The sequence below is a fragment of the Chelonoidis abingdonii genome, chromosome 15 (assembly GCF_003597395.2).
Source record: "Chelonoidis abingdonii isolate Lonesome George chromosome 15, CheloAbing_2.0, whole genome shotgun sequence".
NCBI lineage: Eukaryota > Metazoa > Chordata > Testudines > Testudinidae > Chelonoidis > Chelonoidis abingdonii.
Window position 1 is genome coordinate 26,646,078 of NC_133783.1, and position 12,115 is coordinate 26,658,192.

The 12,115-nt window shown below is 42.4% G+C and overlaps 1 protein-coding gene across 8 annotated transcripts in view; it reads right to left on the reverse strand.

Moving 5' to 3' along the window:
* The window catches only part of P4HA1 (prolyl 4-hydroxylase subunit alpha 1), a 71,086-nt gene that overhangs the window by 44,807 nt on the left and 14,164 nt on the right, over window positions 1–12,115 (reverse strand). For all 8 annotated transcript variants that reach the window (XM_075072633.1, XM_032765856.2, XM_075072631.1 and 5 more), the window contains 4 exons: window positions 8,638–8,754; window positions 7,533–7,629; window positions 4,512–4,663; window positions 1,540–1,677 (listed from right to left, as the gene is read on the reverse strand). In XM_075072633.1, coding sequence (XP_074928734.1) covers window positions 1,540–1,677; window positions 4,512–4,663; window positions 7,533–7,629; window positions 8,638–8,725 — 475 coding nt within the window. In that variant the 5' untranslated portion in view covers window positions 8,726–8,754. The remainder of the gene's footprint in view (window positions 1–1,539; window positions 1,678–4,511; window positions 4,664–7,532; window positions 7,630–8,637; window positions 8,755–12,115) is intronic.

A 12,115-nucleotide genomic window follows, 5' to 3' on the forward strand; every position in this document is an offset into this window, starting at 1 on the left:
AGGGGGAGAAAAAGATTTTGAAAAATAGTCAAGTTGAAGATTAACAAAAACAGGGAAAACAAAAAAAAGTTACATTTTGCAACATTAAAGCCAATCACTCCAAATTTTGTTAGGCGTCTGAATATGAGAGTTTGTGAAAACGTAACATGGATTGTGCAGTGCTTTTCCCCCCCTCGTTGCTAAAGGACTGTTTTAGAACAGAGGGAGAGAAACCAGTAGAGAAAGTTAGGAACTTTCCTTTAATTTTTTTCCCCCAAGGGACAAGCTGGCTTTTCCTGCCTACAAAACTGTTAAAGATTATTTTAGCTAGCTTTGTATAAGTGCAAGTGATTATGTATGTTTTCCACATGTTCCCTGTCGCTTGCTCTTAATGTTTATATACTATATAGCTTCAGGCAATCCTATGTCATTTAATTTTTCAACTCAAAAAACAATCCTTTTTATAAGTGGGGAGAGGGGGAAGTAGTGTTCTTTTTTACTAAGACATATTCCACTGCACACAGACAGTTTTAAAATACAGCTTGCCAGTTACAACGTTTAAAGTGAACAAATAAAATAAACTCAAAACCTTAAGATCTCTCATTCCTGTTTAATCTTTTTCTTTAACATAAGAGCATGAAATTCTCTAACAATAAATGGAGAGAACTGGCATTTTAACTGTCAGTGATTAGTGCAGTGATTTGTTTACCTACTGAACGCAGTTTTCTATACAAGCCATAAGTTAAAGGCTTGCATTAACGTAATAGGAAGATTTATCCAGCCAAGTGTGCTGATTCTGTGGTATTTTAGAGAGGAGCTATAAAGTGGAATTACAAATGGAAACTCACTTGCAACTTTAAATATTGAGCGACTAATCTTGCTCTAGGAGAGAGAGCTCAGCGTTGTTTGATTACAGGCAATAGCTCCATCAGAAGCCAAAAATATGACAAATAGAACTGCCAGATGCTTATATCCTTCCTACATACAAACATTGACTCACACAGAGCAGGCTAGATCCAGTTGGAGTCTAATGCCAATTTTTGCTATTATAAACCCAAGCACAAGTTCCTGGCAGCAGAAAGCCCAGAGGAAGAAAAAGTGTTGAAGAAAAACGGCTGCAACATTCCTTCAGTTTTTTGGCAGTGGGTAAGACCAACACACACAAAAAGCGAGCCTCGGAGGGAATGTGGTTGGGGTACCTACTGTTTCAGCACATCCCTCAGCAGTTTTTGCTGTCTCTCTCCCCACTGGAAAATCTCAAGACAGTGCTATGGTACCAGCGCTCATCCAGCCTTGAGTAGAGTGTTCTCTAGGGTACAGGCTGACGCAGGGAGATGTGACTTAAAACTCCCTGCAGCAGTTCAATTAAGCAGGCCCACAGCGCACAAGTTTTTATAATCATATACTGGCTGAAAGTTAGAAAAGTTTTGTCCTATTGTTAACAGCATGCTAGCTGCTCTACAGACAGGCATGAAGAGAATATTCCTCAAAAGGGTTTATAATCTACATATTCTGTAAGTACACAGCTATTTTTCCCTAACTAGCACAGGTGCTTCTTACCTGGAAGATTACCCCTGGAGAGGGTGTCTGTATCCAAATTGTAGGTATCCTGGAGCCGTAGGAGAGCTTTGGCTGCACCAGTCTGATCTTCATCATTAGGAAAATACTGGCGTTGAATAGTCATATTAGAGATGAAGCCTTAGGAGAAAAAAAGAAAAGGTCAGAGAGATCAAGAAGAGGACTGGGCTTTGCTTGTCCTGGGAGTTTCACATTTAAAAAACCCCACACATTTAATTACAAATAAATATCTCTACACAAATTGTTGGATGAAAACCAGCATGTCACTGCAGGCTATTATTAAATCAGAGGCAGATCCTGCAAAAGCTACCACCTTTGGGCGGGACTCTAGATAAAAAGTGTGTAGGCCTATTTGTACGGAGCAGTAATGTGCTAACAATGCACCTCCTCTCTAGATTATTCAATAATCATTTCATGAGTGTCCTAACAGGCCAATGAACCAAACCTCACACACAAGACCAACCATGCTGAATTGTTTTAAAAAATAAAATCAATAACCAATACACAGCAAATTCAAACAAAAAAACTGTTAAAATTGATTATCCTTATCTGCTGTCTTAAGGCCTTTCTTCCAAAAGAATCCCTATGCAGTATCATGAGATAAGGTAGCATAAAGGGGAAAAAAAAAAAAATGATATCACTGTTACTATCCAGGCAGGCCCAACCTTGAGGCAGGATCTATGATACTGTTCCAGCAAATGTATTGGAACCGACCATCACTAATTTCACACAAGTACGTTGAAAGATGTCTTATTTTAGTAGAAGTTTATATGGAAAATGTGGGAGAGTTTCTCAGTATTAAATAAGTTTAAGTCTAATTTTCACAATACTTTGAATCAAGTTTTTCTATTCATGCAAACTAGAGTACACCTCGGAATATTAGTCCTTCAATTTATTTTTTTACTTCTACGTTCTGTTTAAAATGGTAGAGGGAGAGAAGAATTGTTTTAGGATGGTGAAAGGGGTATAAATTAATGTAAATTAAGTGTTGTGAACCAATACAATGGAGGCTCCCCATTCACATACTAAGTCAACAGGGAGACAAGACATTGGAGACAACCACAGGGGGCTGCCCTGTCTTTTCCCCCAGGTCAGACTGGCAGAGATGCTGGGGGATTTTCACCTTCCTCTGCAGCATGTGGCATTGGTTGCTTTCTGGTTTGAACTACAGTAAATGGTGAATTTTTCTGTAACTTTAAAAAGCCTTTATATCAAGATTTGAGGACCTCAGTAAATCAGCCAGAGGTTATGGACCTCATGCAGGAGTGGGTGGGTGAGGTTCTGCGGCCTACAATGTGCAGGAGGCGAGACTAGATGACCATGATGGTCTCCTTCTAGCCCTTATAGCAGGGATGGGCAAACTACGGCCCCTCAGGGCTTTGGATCCGGCCCATGGGATTGCCCCCCCGTGGCGCCGCGGGCCCTGTGCCACTCTCAGCCATGGCCAGCCTGACATCTGAAGCCCCCAGGTCCTTGCCTCCAGGCACTGCCCCTCCTCCCCCGCAGCTCCCATTGGCTGGGAACAGGGAACCCCAGCCAATGGGAGCTTCAGGGGAGGTACCTGGAGACGGGACAAGGGCAGCGCACGCGGAGCCCTTCCCTCCTCCCCCAGGGGCCACAGCACTTCCTGGAGCAGTGCAAGGGTGGGGACAATGCAGGTGTGCAGGGAGCCTCGGTGTGCACCACTGCCACCCTAAGGCCCGAACCCCTCCTGCAGCCTGCCCTCAACTCTCTGGCCTAAGCCCCCTGCCTGCACTGCACACCCCTCCTGCACCCCAATTCCCTGTCCTGAGTCCCCTATGCACCCTGTACCCCACCTCCCTGCCCTGAGCTCCCTGCTGCATCCTGCACCCCTGTGCATGCCAGCCCCCTGCCCTGAGCCCCCTCCTGCAGTTTGCACTCTAACCCAACATACAATTTGTATTATGCCCTGCATACGATTATATACCGTAAAACCTAGATGTGGCTCTCTGCCCAAAAAGTTTGCACACCCCTGCCTTACAGTCTATGAGTAAACTGGTATGTATACTGTTCCCTTTAGAGGGCATACCTGGTATTACGGTGAGTGCTCACCAGATAAGGTGTTAAGTACTACAACTGAATGCTTCAAGAAGGTCTTGGGGACTGGGGTGCACCTGTTGTTAACTTGCAAGGCAAAGGAAGGGCTCGCATAGCCTAGAGAAGATTGCTTGAGTGGCTAACAGACTGCTTTTTCAGGGAGCTGAAACGCAGGGTATGGCTACACTTGAAACTTCAAAGCGCTGCTGCGGCAGCGCTTTGAAGTATGAGTGTGGTTGCAGCGCCAGCGCTGGGAGAGAGCTGCAGCACTGATTACACTGAGGCTTTACAGTGCTGTAACTTGCAGCACTGTTTTTTCACACCCCTGAGCGTGAAAGTTGCAGCACTGTAAAGAGCCAGTGTAGCCATGGCCACAGTTAAATACAAGCAAATTTCCTTTTTGCCGGAGGCAGGGGGGGTAAACAAGGTGACTCAGTCCTGGACTCCCCAAGAACTATCATAAATATTCCACTCTTTGAGGAATTAGAGCTCTCTGAATGTACTCCCTTTGTCCCTGAAGTTTTGTTATTGAGCTTTTGATCTCTTTCTGTATAGCTCAGAGCTGGTTAAACTTTTTACCAGCACCATCAGCAATTTGATGATCAGGTGATAAGTATACTACATGTACCTACATACAGAAAAAAACAGGATCATCTTCTAAAGACAGACTCACAAAGTCATGGAAAACAGAAATCCTTGTATCCTGATGCATGCAAGATACAAGTCAAATAATTCCCTCAGCAAAAAATTGTTTGATCATTGTTATTTCTACTGCAGGTGCAGTACAAAAAATGTTCCTCAAAAAACAAAGCTGTGCTTTGCTTGGCATTAGGGTGATAATGTTAATCAGAGTAATAGCTGTGTGTCGATAACTCCAAAATCTCCTCAAAACTTACCATCTGACATGTCTTTCAGGACCAGATTCTCCAGTTCACCCCACTCAGTGTTAAGTCGTTTCATTAACTTGAATGCATTTACAGGATGCCCCAAGAATCCTTCTGGGTCTTTTGTAGCAGTATCTGTCAGTTGATCTAACTTTTCTGCCCATCTATGAAACATATACATAAGAAATAAGCTTAACACAGCATCACCTAAATATTTTCCTATGTATTGTAAAACTAATGCCGAGCTACATGACACTCTTGACTGAAAAAGCTTCCAGTACGAGTTGTTTGTGTAAAGATAAAGTAAAAACAAAGTTAGCGTGCAAGGAATCAACAATGCCATCTTTCTCAGCCCTCCTTCTGCTGTGGTATAAACCTTAAAGTAGCATCACTCATGATCTTTCAACATGAAAGCACAATGCACCAACATAGGACTCCTCTACAATATGCAGAAAGAAAGGTAAATACATATTGCCATAGGTAGCACCCCAGCAATTCCTTTATAAAGTTTCATTCAGGAATGAATGGTCCCAATATAAAGTCTTACCCAGGGTTTTGATAATTTATTAATGTAATATAGATATATTCTTGTACTTTGCAAAAAAAAGTAGTTGAAAACATGTTTTACTTGTAACAGGGAAAAAATTAGTATCTAAATATTAAATTTTGAAAGTTAGTCACTGAGCATGCTCAACCCTGGGGTATATATTCTGGTCTTTGCCAACCAACTGTGCTCCAGAATCCAAGATTTTATTTAAAAATCAATCAATCATCCCCCACATAACCCAACACACCATGAGAGCCAGATTTTTAAATAAAACCTCCTATACAAGAACTGGTTGCAAGCTGATGTAGCACTGTATTTCTGTATCTGCAGGCAGCCTAAAATTTATCTGTGAGAAGTTCTCCACTATCCAGCTGCAAAAATCTCCAAACTTCCCTTCAACAATTTCTATAGTGCAATGCAAAATAAGAATCAGCAGCATCATAAAAACTGAAAGTATAGGGGCAGAATAAAATTAATGTAATATGGAAAAAACACTTAATATTCATATAAAGCTGCCAAAGAAGTTCTAGTCTGCCATAGCAGAAAGCAGGGGACCTTGCATAAACCTAGACTGAGACAGTAAATAGGCCTTATAATTTAGGCACACAAAAAGTTTACCTAGTTGACTCATTGCTCCTTCTCAGCTCTTGGGTAGTAAAATAGTTCATTATTTGCATTCACTCCCCCCATGGATCCTCCAAACCTCTGTTGAAGCCCTTTACTGCCCACAGAAGCCCCATGTTGTGGTGACCCTCCTCAACAGCAGAGCATGGGTATGTCTACACTTAAATCTGTAGTGCTTCAGTGTAAACACTACCTACACTGATGGGAGGGGTTCTCCTGTCAGCATAAGTAATCTACCTCTCCGAGAAGTGGAAGATAGCTTGGCAGAAGAATTCTTCTGTAGACCTAATGCTGTCTACACTAGGGGTTCGGTCAGCATAGCTACTTCGCTCAGGGGTGTGGACTTGTCACACTTGAGACCCCCAGCTATGGAGATGCAAGTTCCCAGTGTAGACCAGCCCTTCAGTTGGACATGGCTCCCTCCTGGAAGTGCTAGTGCTATTTGCCAGTCATTACAGGATTAACAACAAGCACTGTGCTCTTCTTCATGGCCAGGGACTGAGCAGGCTGCTCTGTCTAATGCTTCCAGCTTTTAACAACAACATGTTAACACAAAAAAGCCTGGTAATACGATTTCACTGAATTGAATTTTTACTATTATATGACCATTTTAAAAAGTTAATAAGTGGCTACAAACCATCTTTACAACCATAAGACCAGAGGCTGAAGCCAAGACTTTGTTCCTAATAAGCTTCCATACGATATAAACCCAACCATAATACACCCACAGATTAATGGGCCCTTCCCACCCCCCCACTTCAGGAGCCAATGGAATGCATTCATTCCCTACAGCTGTAGAATAGTGTCCAGCAAGTTTTAAAGACAGGAAGTTTTTGTTTTCACTTTGAATTCTTTGGTTTTTAACCTGCTGATGTACATGTCTGTATAAAATACACATGCGGTAAATGATGCTTATGTGATAAAGTTCCACTTACACACCTTTGATAGCAATTGCTGAGCAGATGAAACTAATTTGTGGCTGTGTAGCCTACTTCTAACATTTCAAACCTATGTACGACTTCAAATAGATGTATTTTGTGAAGGCTCAAAAATAAGTAAATAAATATAGCTGAACATAAAAGTTTCCTTCTTTAAGTTACATTGCTCCAAGATGTAATACAGGCAGTAATCTTTTGGACCACTGACAGGTTGAAAGGTCATAAATCTCATAACCCACCATGGCTAGGCTACAAAGAGACTATGTTACATAGAAAAGTCATTTGAAAGTTAGGAATTCCCCTTTCCAGTGGGACAAGTTTCCTCCCCCCATCCCCAACCCTGGTACATTTTGAGATATTGGGCCTTCCCCCTAAAATCTTTACTGTTGGACAAAATGGTAATTGACACACTTTAAAATAAAAAATCTGAAACTAACTCAGCTTTTCTTAAAAGGTATGGAATGCAGAAGAGATGATGGCATGGGGTGTTTTTGTAATGACTTACTAGAAGTCATTTGGGAGGCCTATTGGACTAGTTACAGCTTACCCACACTGCAGCCACCATAATATATATTAAAACTTTAAAGCTACAGCACATCATTATGTTTTCTCTAACACATACACTTTTGATTTGTTTATTTCCTATCAGCAGGCATTTTTTTGGAAGAACTAAACTGACCTGGGAATCCTGCCAAGAGAAATCAAAATTTCTCAATACAGAAGTCAGACTCACCATCATAAAATTAATATAACAAAATGACAACTCACAAAAGAGACATTCATTTAGGACAAAAATCTTGCAGAAATTACAAATTAATTTGTATCCCCATAAGCAATAAATTCCTGTTCAGCCTTCAGGAACCTTCTTGTACACGAAGGTGGGGTCACAATAAAAAAATTAGTGTTTTGAAACCAGCTGCTTACTTTTTGATCTGTTCCAGCTTGTTCTCTTCTGCCTTGATATAATCTTTCAGTGATGTCACCAGGTCTTTTTCTGTGTTAATTAAGTCTGTCATGTGGCCTAGAGAGGAAGCAATGATTTCAACTATTAGCTCTCCTGCTCCTCCTAATTTAGAGCAGTGTTTCTCAACCACCAGTCCAGTGTCTGGTCCCTGACACCCTTAGGAAGGCAGAAAGCCAGTCCCTGGTATCAAGAAGGTTGAGAAACACTGATTTAGAGAGATTTCCCATTAGAACAAACTTGGGCATGCAAAAAAGAAAACATTCAAGGTGGTGTTTACTTGGCCAGCCATTCTGTTTTGTTCTTATTATCCATGAAGAGGCGTTCAAATAAGATTTCTCTCCCTTTGACAGAACTTGCAGTAGAGAGACAATCCTGTGTTTGACATAGCTTGTTGCCATGGAAGTAAATGCAGTGTCACAAATTTAGCATTATGACTAATTCAGGACTCATTTAGAAGAGAATAAAGGCTGCGAAGGAGTAACCTCTTATTCAAGTACATCTGGCACACAGCAAATATGGCAAGAATTAATTATGGAGCTACACAGAGTAGCATTTGTTTAAATTGCTTTGCTTGCACTGACCGATTGTTTCTCAGCTACAAATTCATAAAGCAGTAAATCCTACAGGAAATACAGCAAACAGGCAGCTGAACCACTTAACCCTAGAGTAAATACTAGTTTAACAAATGCTCATACAACATTAAAATATTGAGGGGGATAAAGATGGGATCCTGAAATGCTGGAATTGTGTGTCCTAATCAAGAGTTATTTCATTTACTCAATTCACAAAAATTAGCTCTCAGTACAAACTATGATTTTGAATCCAATATCTGTAACAGTATACAATGAACGTGTATCCTGTTCTCTTGTCATTTTAAGAAGAATTGATTAGAATAAAAATTTTCCCTCAAAAAGATAAAAAAGCAAACAGGGCACTTAAAATTTAGAACTATGCTAATCAATAGAGCACACAGCTTCATCTTTAAATCACATCACTGCAGAGTCAGTTCTGAAAGTTGGACAGAACTCTGCAGTTATTCACTGTACATACAAAAGCAAATCTCACCAATTGAAGTGAAGAAGTCCATATGGGCATAAGAATGAGGCAGCAGAAAGCTCAGAACTAAAATACACCAAACCTTTACGGATGCCATAGTTCAATAGCTGTTGCTTCAGCACACACCTACAAGAGAAATACAGCGATTAACAGGCTTTTATACACCACAGCATTTAGCCAGCTTTTACCCCCACTTCAGATAAAGCTGTTTATTCACACCATTTCACCTGAAGTTTGTAAGAGGTCACAGTTCTATTAAACAATTTCTCCCCCTATTAACACATTACCCTTTTGGAATTATTTCCCTCCAGGCTGCAGTACTCCAAGAAGTGGAAATCTTCCCAAAGGACTGACAACATTCTGCAAACAGCACGTACTTGTATTGCTCCGTTATACAGTAAAATGGAGAAAGACACACCAAGGAGGCATGTTTTCATAAAGCAGTCTTTGCCTCTAAAAAGTCTCAGCAATGTTGAAGGCAATGCCACCATAATCCATTAAAAAAATTCATTGTCAAAAACACAGAGCTAGACCATGAGCAATCAAAAACAAATCACAATATATTGGATCAAAGTTGATTTTTCCCAGTGTAAATACAAAATATCTGTTTTCCACTGAGCCAGTAAAACAAATCCCTATGGAATAAACCTGAGATCGCAAGAGATCCCACACTGACAAAATCATTGGTTCACCATCATAACATCTATACTGTATGCCTTCAGAAATGTACTACTTATAAGCCAGATGATACAGTAGCCTATAGAAAAGCCTGTAGTGAGTAACTGGTATTTCCTCCCATGAACTGTTGGGAAAGTTTGAAAGGCTATAGAAGTCCCAGACTTTCAGAGCCTAGAATTTTCTCCCTATAACTTTTGTGGGTTCAGCTCAGGAGAGAACAGGAGATGGCTTGGGGAAAGAGAATGTGTGTTGTCCTCATCTTTCAGTATCCAGTAGGACCACCACTAAAAAACCCAGAAGCCCAGAGCAGCTGACAGCAACAGTAGAGGCAGCACAGGCAATAGTGAGCTATCAGAAACTACTGGATAGCTACTGAGGACCCCAGTGGCACCAGAGCAGCATGGGGACTCCAGACCCTGATCTCCTGTAGAGCACCTGAGATCTACATGGATCTATGAGATTTGGGGGCTAGAACTGTTGACATTTCTACTAGAGCTGGGAAAAAAATTCAGACAAACAGATTTGTTGAAAAACCACAGTTTCGATCAACTCAAAAGTATTCACAAATCTGACTCCATTAGCTTCATCTAGGAAAAAGATTTTAGGGCCAGCTTCCCGGGGGAGGCGGAGGGGAAGAGAATGACTCTATAGATCAGAAGAGTTGTGTGAAAGCTGGAAAGCTTGTCTCACTCAACAGAAGTAGGTCCAATAACTGATATTACCTCACCCACCTTGTCTCTCTGAAGCTGGGCCTTAAAAACAACTGAAATGGACTTTTCTGATTTGCTGATAAATTGAGCACTTTTCAAAATGAGTAATTTCCCTAATTTTTCACTTAATTGGCCAAACCAAAAAACAAACAAATAAAAAAACTGAATTATATTCACCCAAACACCAGTTGGCTCTGCTAACAAGAATAAGCATTAGTATGAACTGTCACTGTGTGGGAAGAGGAATAGCTCAGTGGTTTGAGCATTGGCCTACTAAACCCAGCGCTGAGAGTTCAATCCTTGAGGTGGTCACTTGGGGATCTGGGGCAAAAGTCAGTACCTGGCCCTGCTAGTGAAGGTAGAGGGCTGGACTTGACCTTTCGGGCTCCCTTCCAGTTCTACGAGAGAGGTATCTCTCCACATATTATATTAAACACTTGTCCTCTAACCAACTTGCAGCAAGTACACAACCTTCTATGAGAAACAGTGAACTGAGCCTGGGGAGTAAAATGGAAATTACACCTGGTCTGAAGTTACCAGAGTGTAATTCTCCTGGACCAGATGAAATTAGTTACATCAGAAATTAATATGCTCCCCAAATGACCCAGTTCCGCTCTCCTTTATTCAAAGGAAGCTGCATGCACATACTTGGAACCCTTAAGGTGCCAAAAGAAAGTCTTCAGAGGAGAAAGACTGCCTGGACTGTGAGGGTACATTTGTACTGTAGCTAGGAACATGCCATGCAGCCCAGGCAGACAGATTTAGTCTGCCAGCTCACAGTTAGCATGAAAATAGCAGTGTGGATGCTGCTACACAAATGCTGATTCAGGCTAGCCACCCATGCAGTCAGATTCGGACTTGGGCACCTAGCCCAAGCCACTGCCCGTGCAGCAACATCTATTTTAGCATGCTGGCTCAAACAGAGCTAGCAGAAGTCTAGCAAGACTGGGAGCCATTCTCGGCTGCAGTGTAAACATACCCTTAATGTAGGGTGGGCGAATGTTTTGGCCCGAGGGCCACATTGGGGTTGGAAAACTGTATGGAGGGCCAGGAATGGAGGCCTGTGCCTGGCTCCTGCCCCCTATCCACTCCCTCCCACTTCCCACCCCTGACTGCCCCCCTCAAAAAACCCTAACCCATCCAACCCCTCTCGCTCCTTGTCCCTTAACTGCCTCCTTCTGGGACACACACCCCCCGCCATCCAGCCCCCCTGCTCCCAGTCCCCTGACTGCTCTGACCCCTCTCCACACTCCCACCCCTTAACAGGCTCCCCAGGTCCCCACGCCTATCCAACCCGAACTCCCTCCGGTCCCCATCCCAACAGCCCCCCAGAACCTCCACCCAATCCCAACCACCCCCTGTCCCCTGGGACTCCCCAGCCCCGGCCTCCTTATCATACCACTCAGAACAGCATGTCTGGCAGCCGGACCACCTGGCCGGAGCCAGACACACTGCTGCTCTGCTCAAAAGGAGCAAGCAACCCCACTACCCAGACAGCTGCTCACGTGGCGGTGTGGCTGTGGGGGAGAGGGGACAGCAGGGGATGAGCCAGGAGCAAGCCTCTACAGCCTGAAGCTCAAGGGCTGGGCAGGACATCCTGTGGGCCACAGTTTGCCCACCTCTGCCTTAATTTGACTGCTGAATGTCATATTTTATTTCCAAGAAACTTCAGTACCTCCCACACATTCAACTGAAGCAAGCAAATAAACCTGTGCATTGACTACAAAGCACAAACAATTCTACTACACTATAAATATTTGCTAACTGAGTTATCAGTACTTGGGATACAATGAACTATCATTACACTGTATATTCAGCAAAATGCAAGAACAGAGCTTTTTGTAAGTTATCTACTTCAAACAATTTATTGGAAAGGATCAGATGTCTCTCTTATGCCGTGCACATGAGCTGAAATTCTTCCACAATCTCAAACAATATCACAATGAGATCTTAGAAACTACCAGACTGATGTACTCTAGCATCCAAGTTTTCCCTCTTCACCTTATCTCACAGCTCCTTCTAACAGCATGGCAATCCCCAAGAAAGCTTCTGGCCCCAGCTGCACTCCCTTCAAACCCTCACTCTCAACCATCCCACAC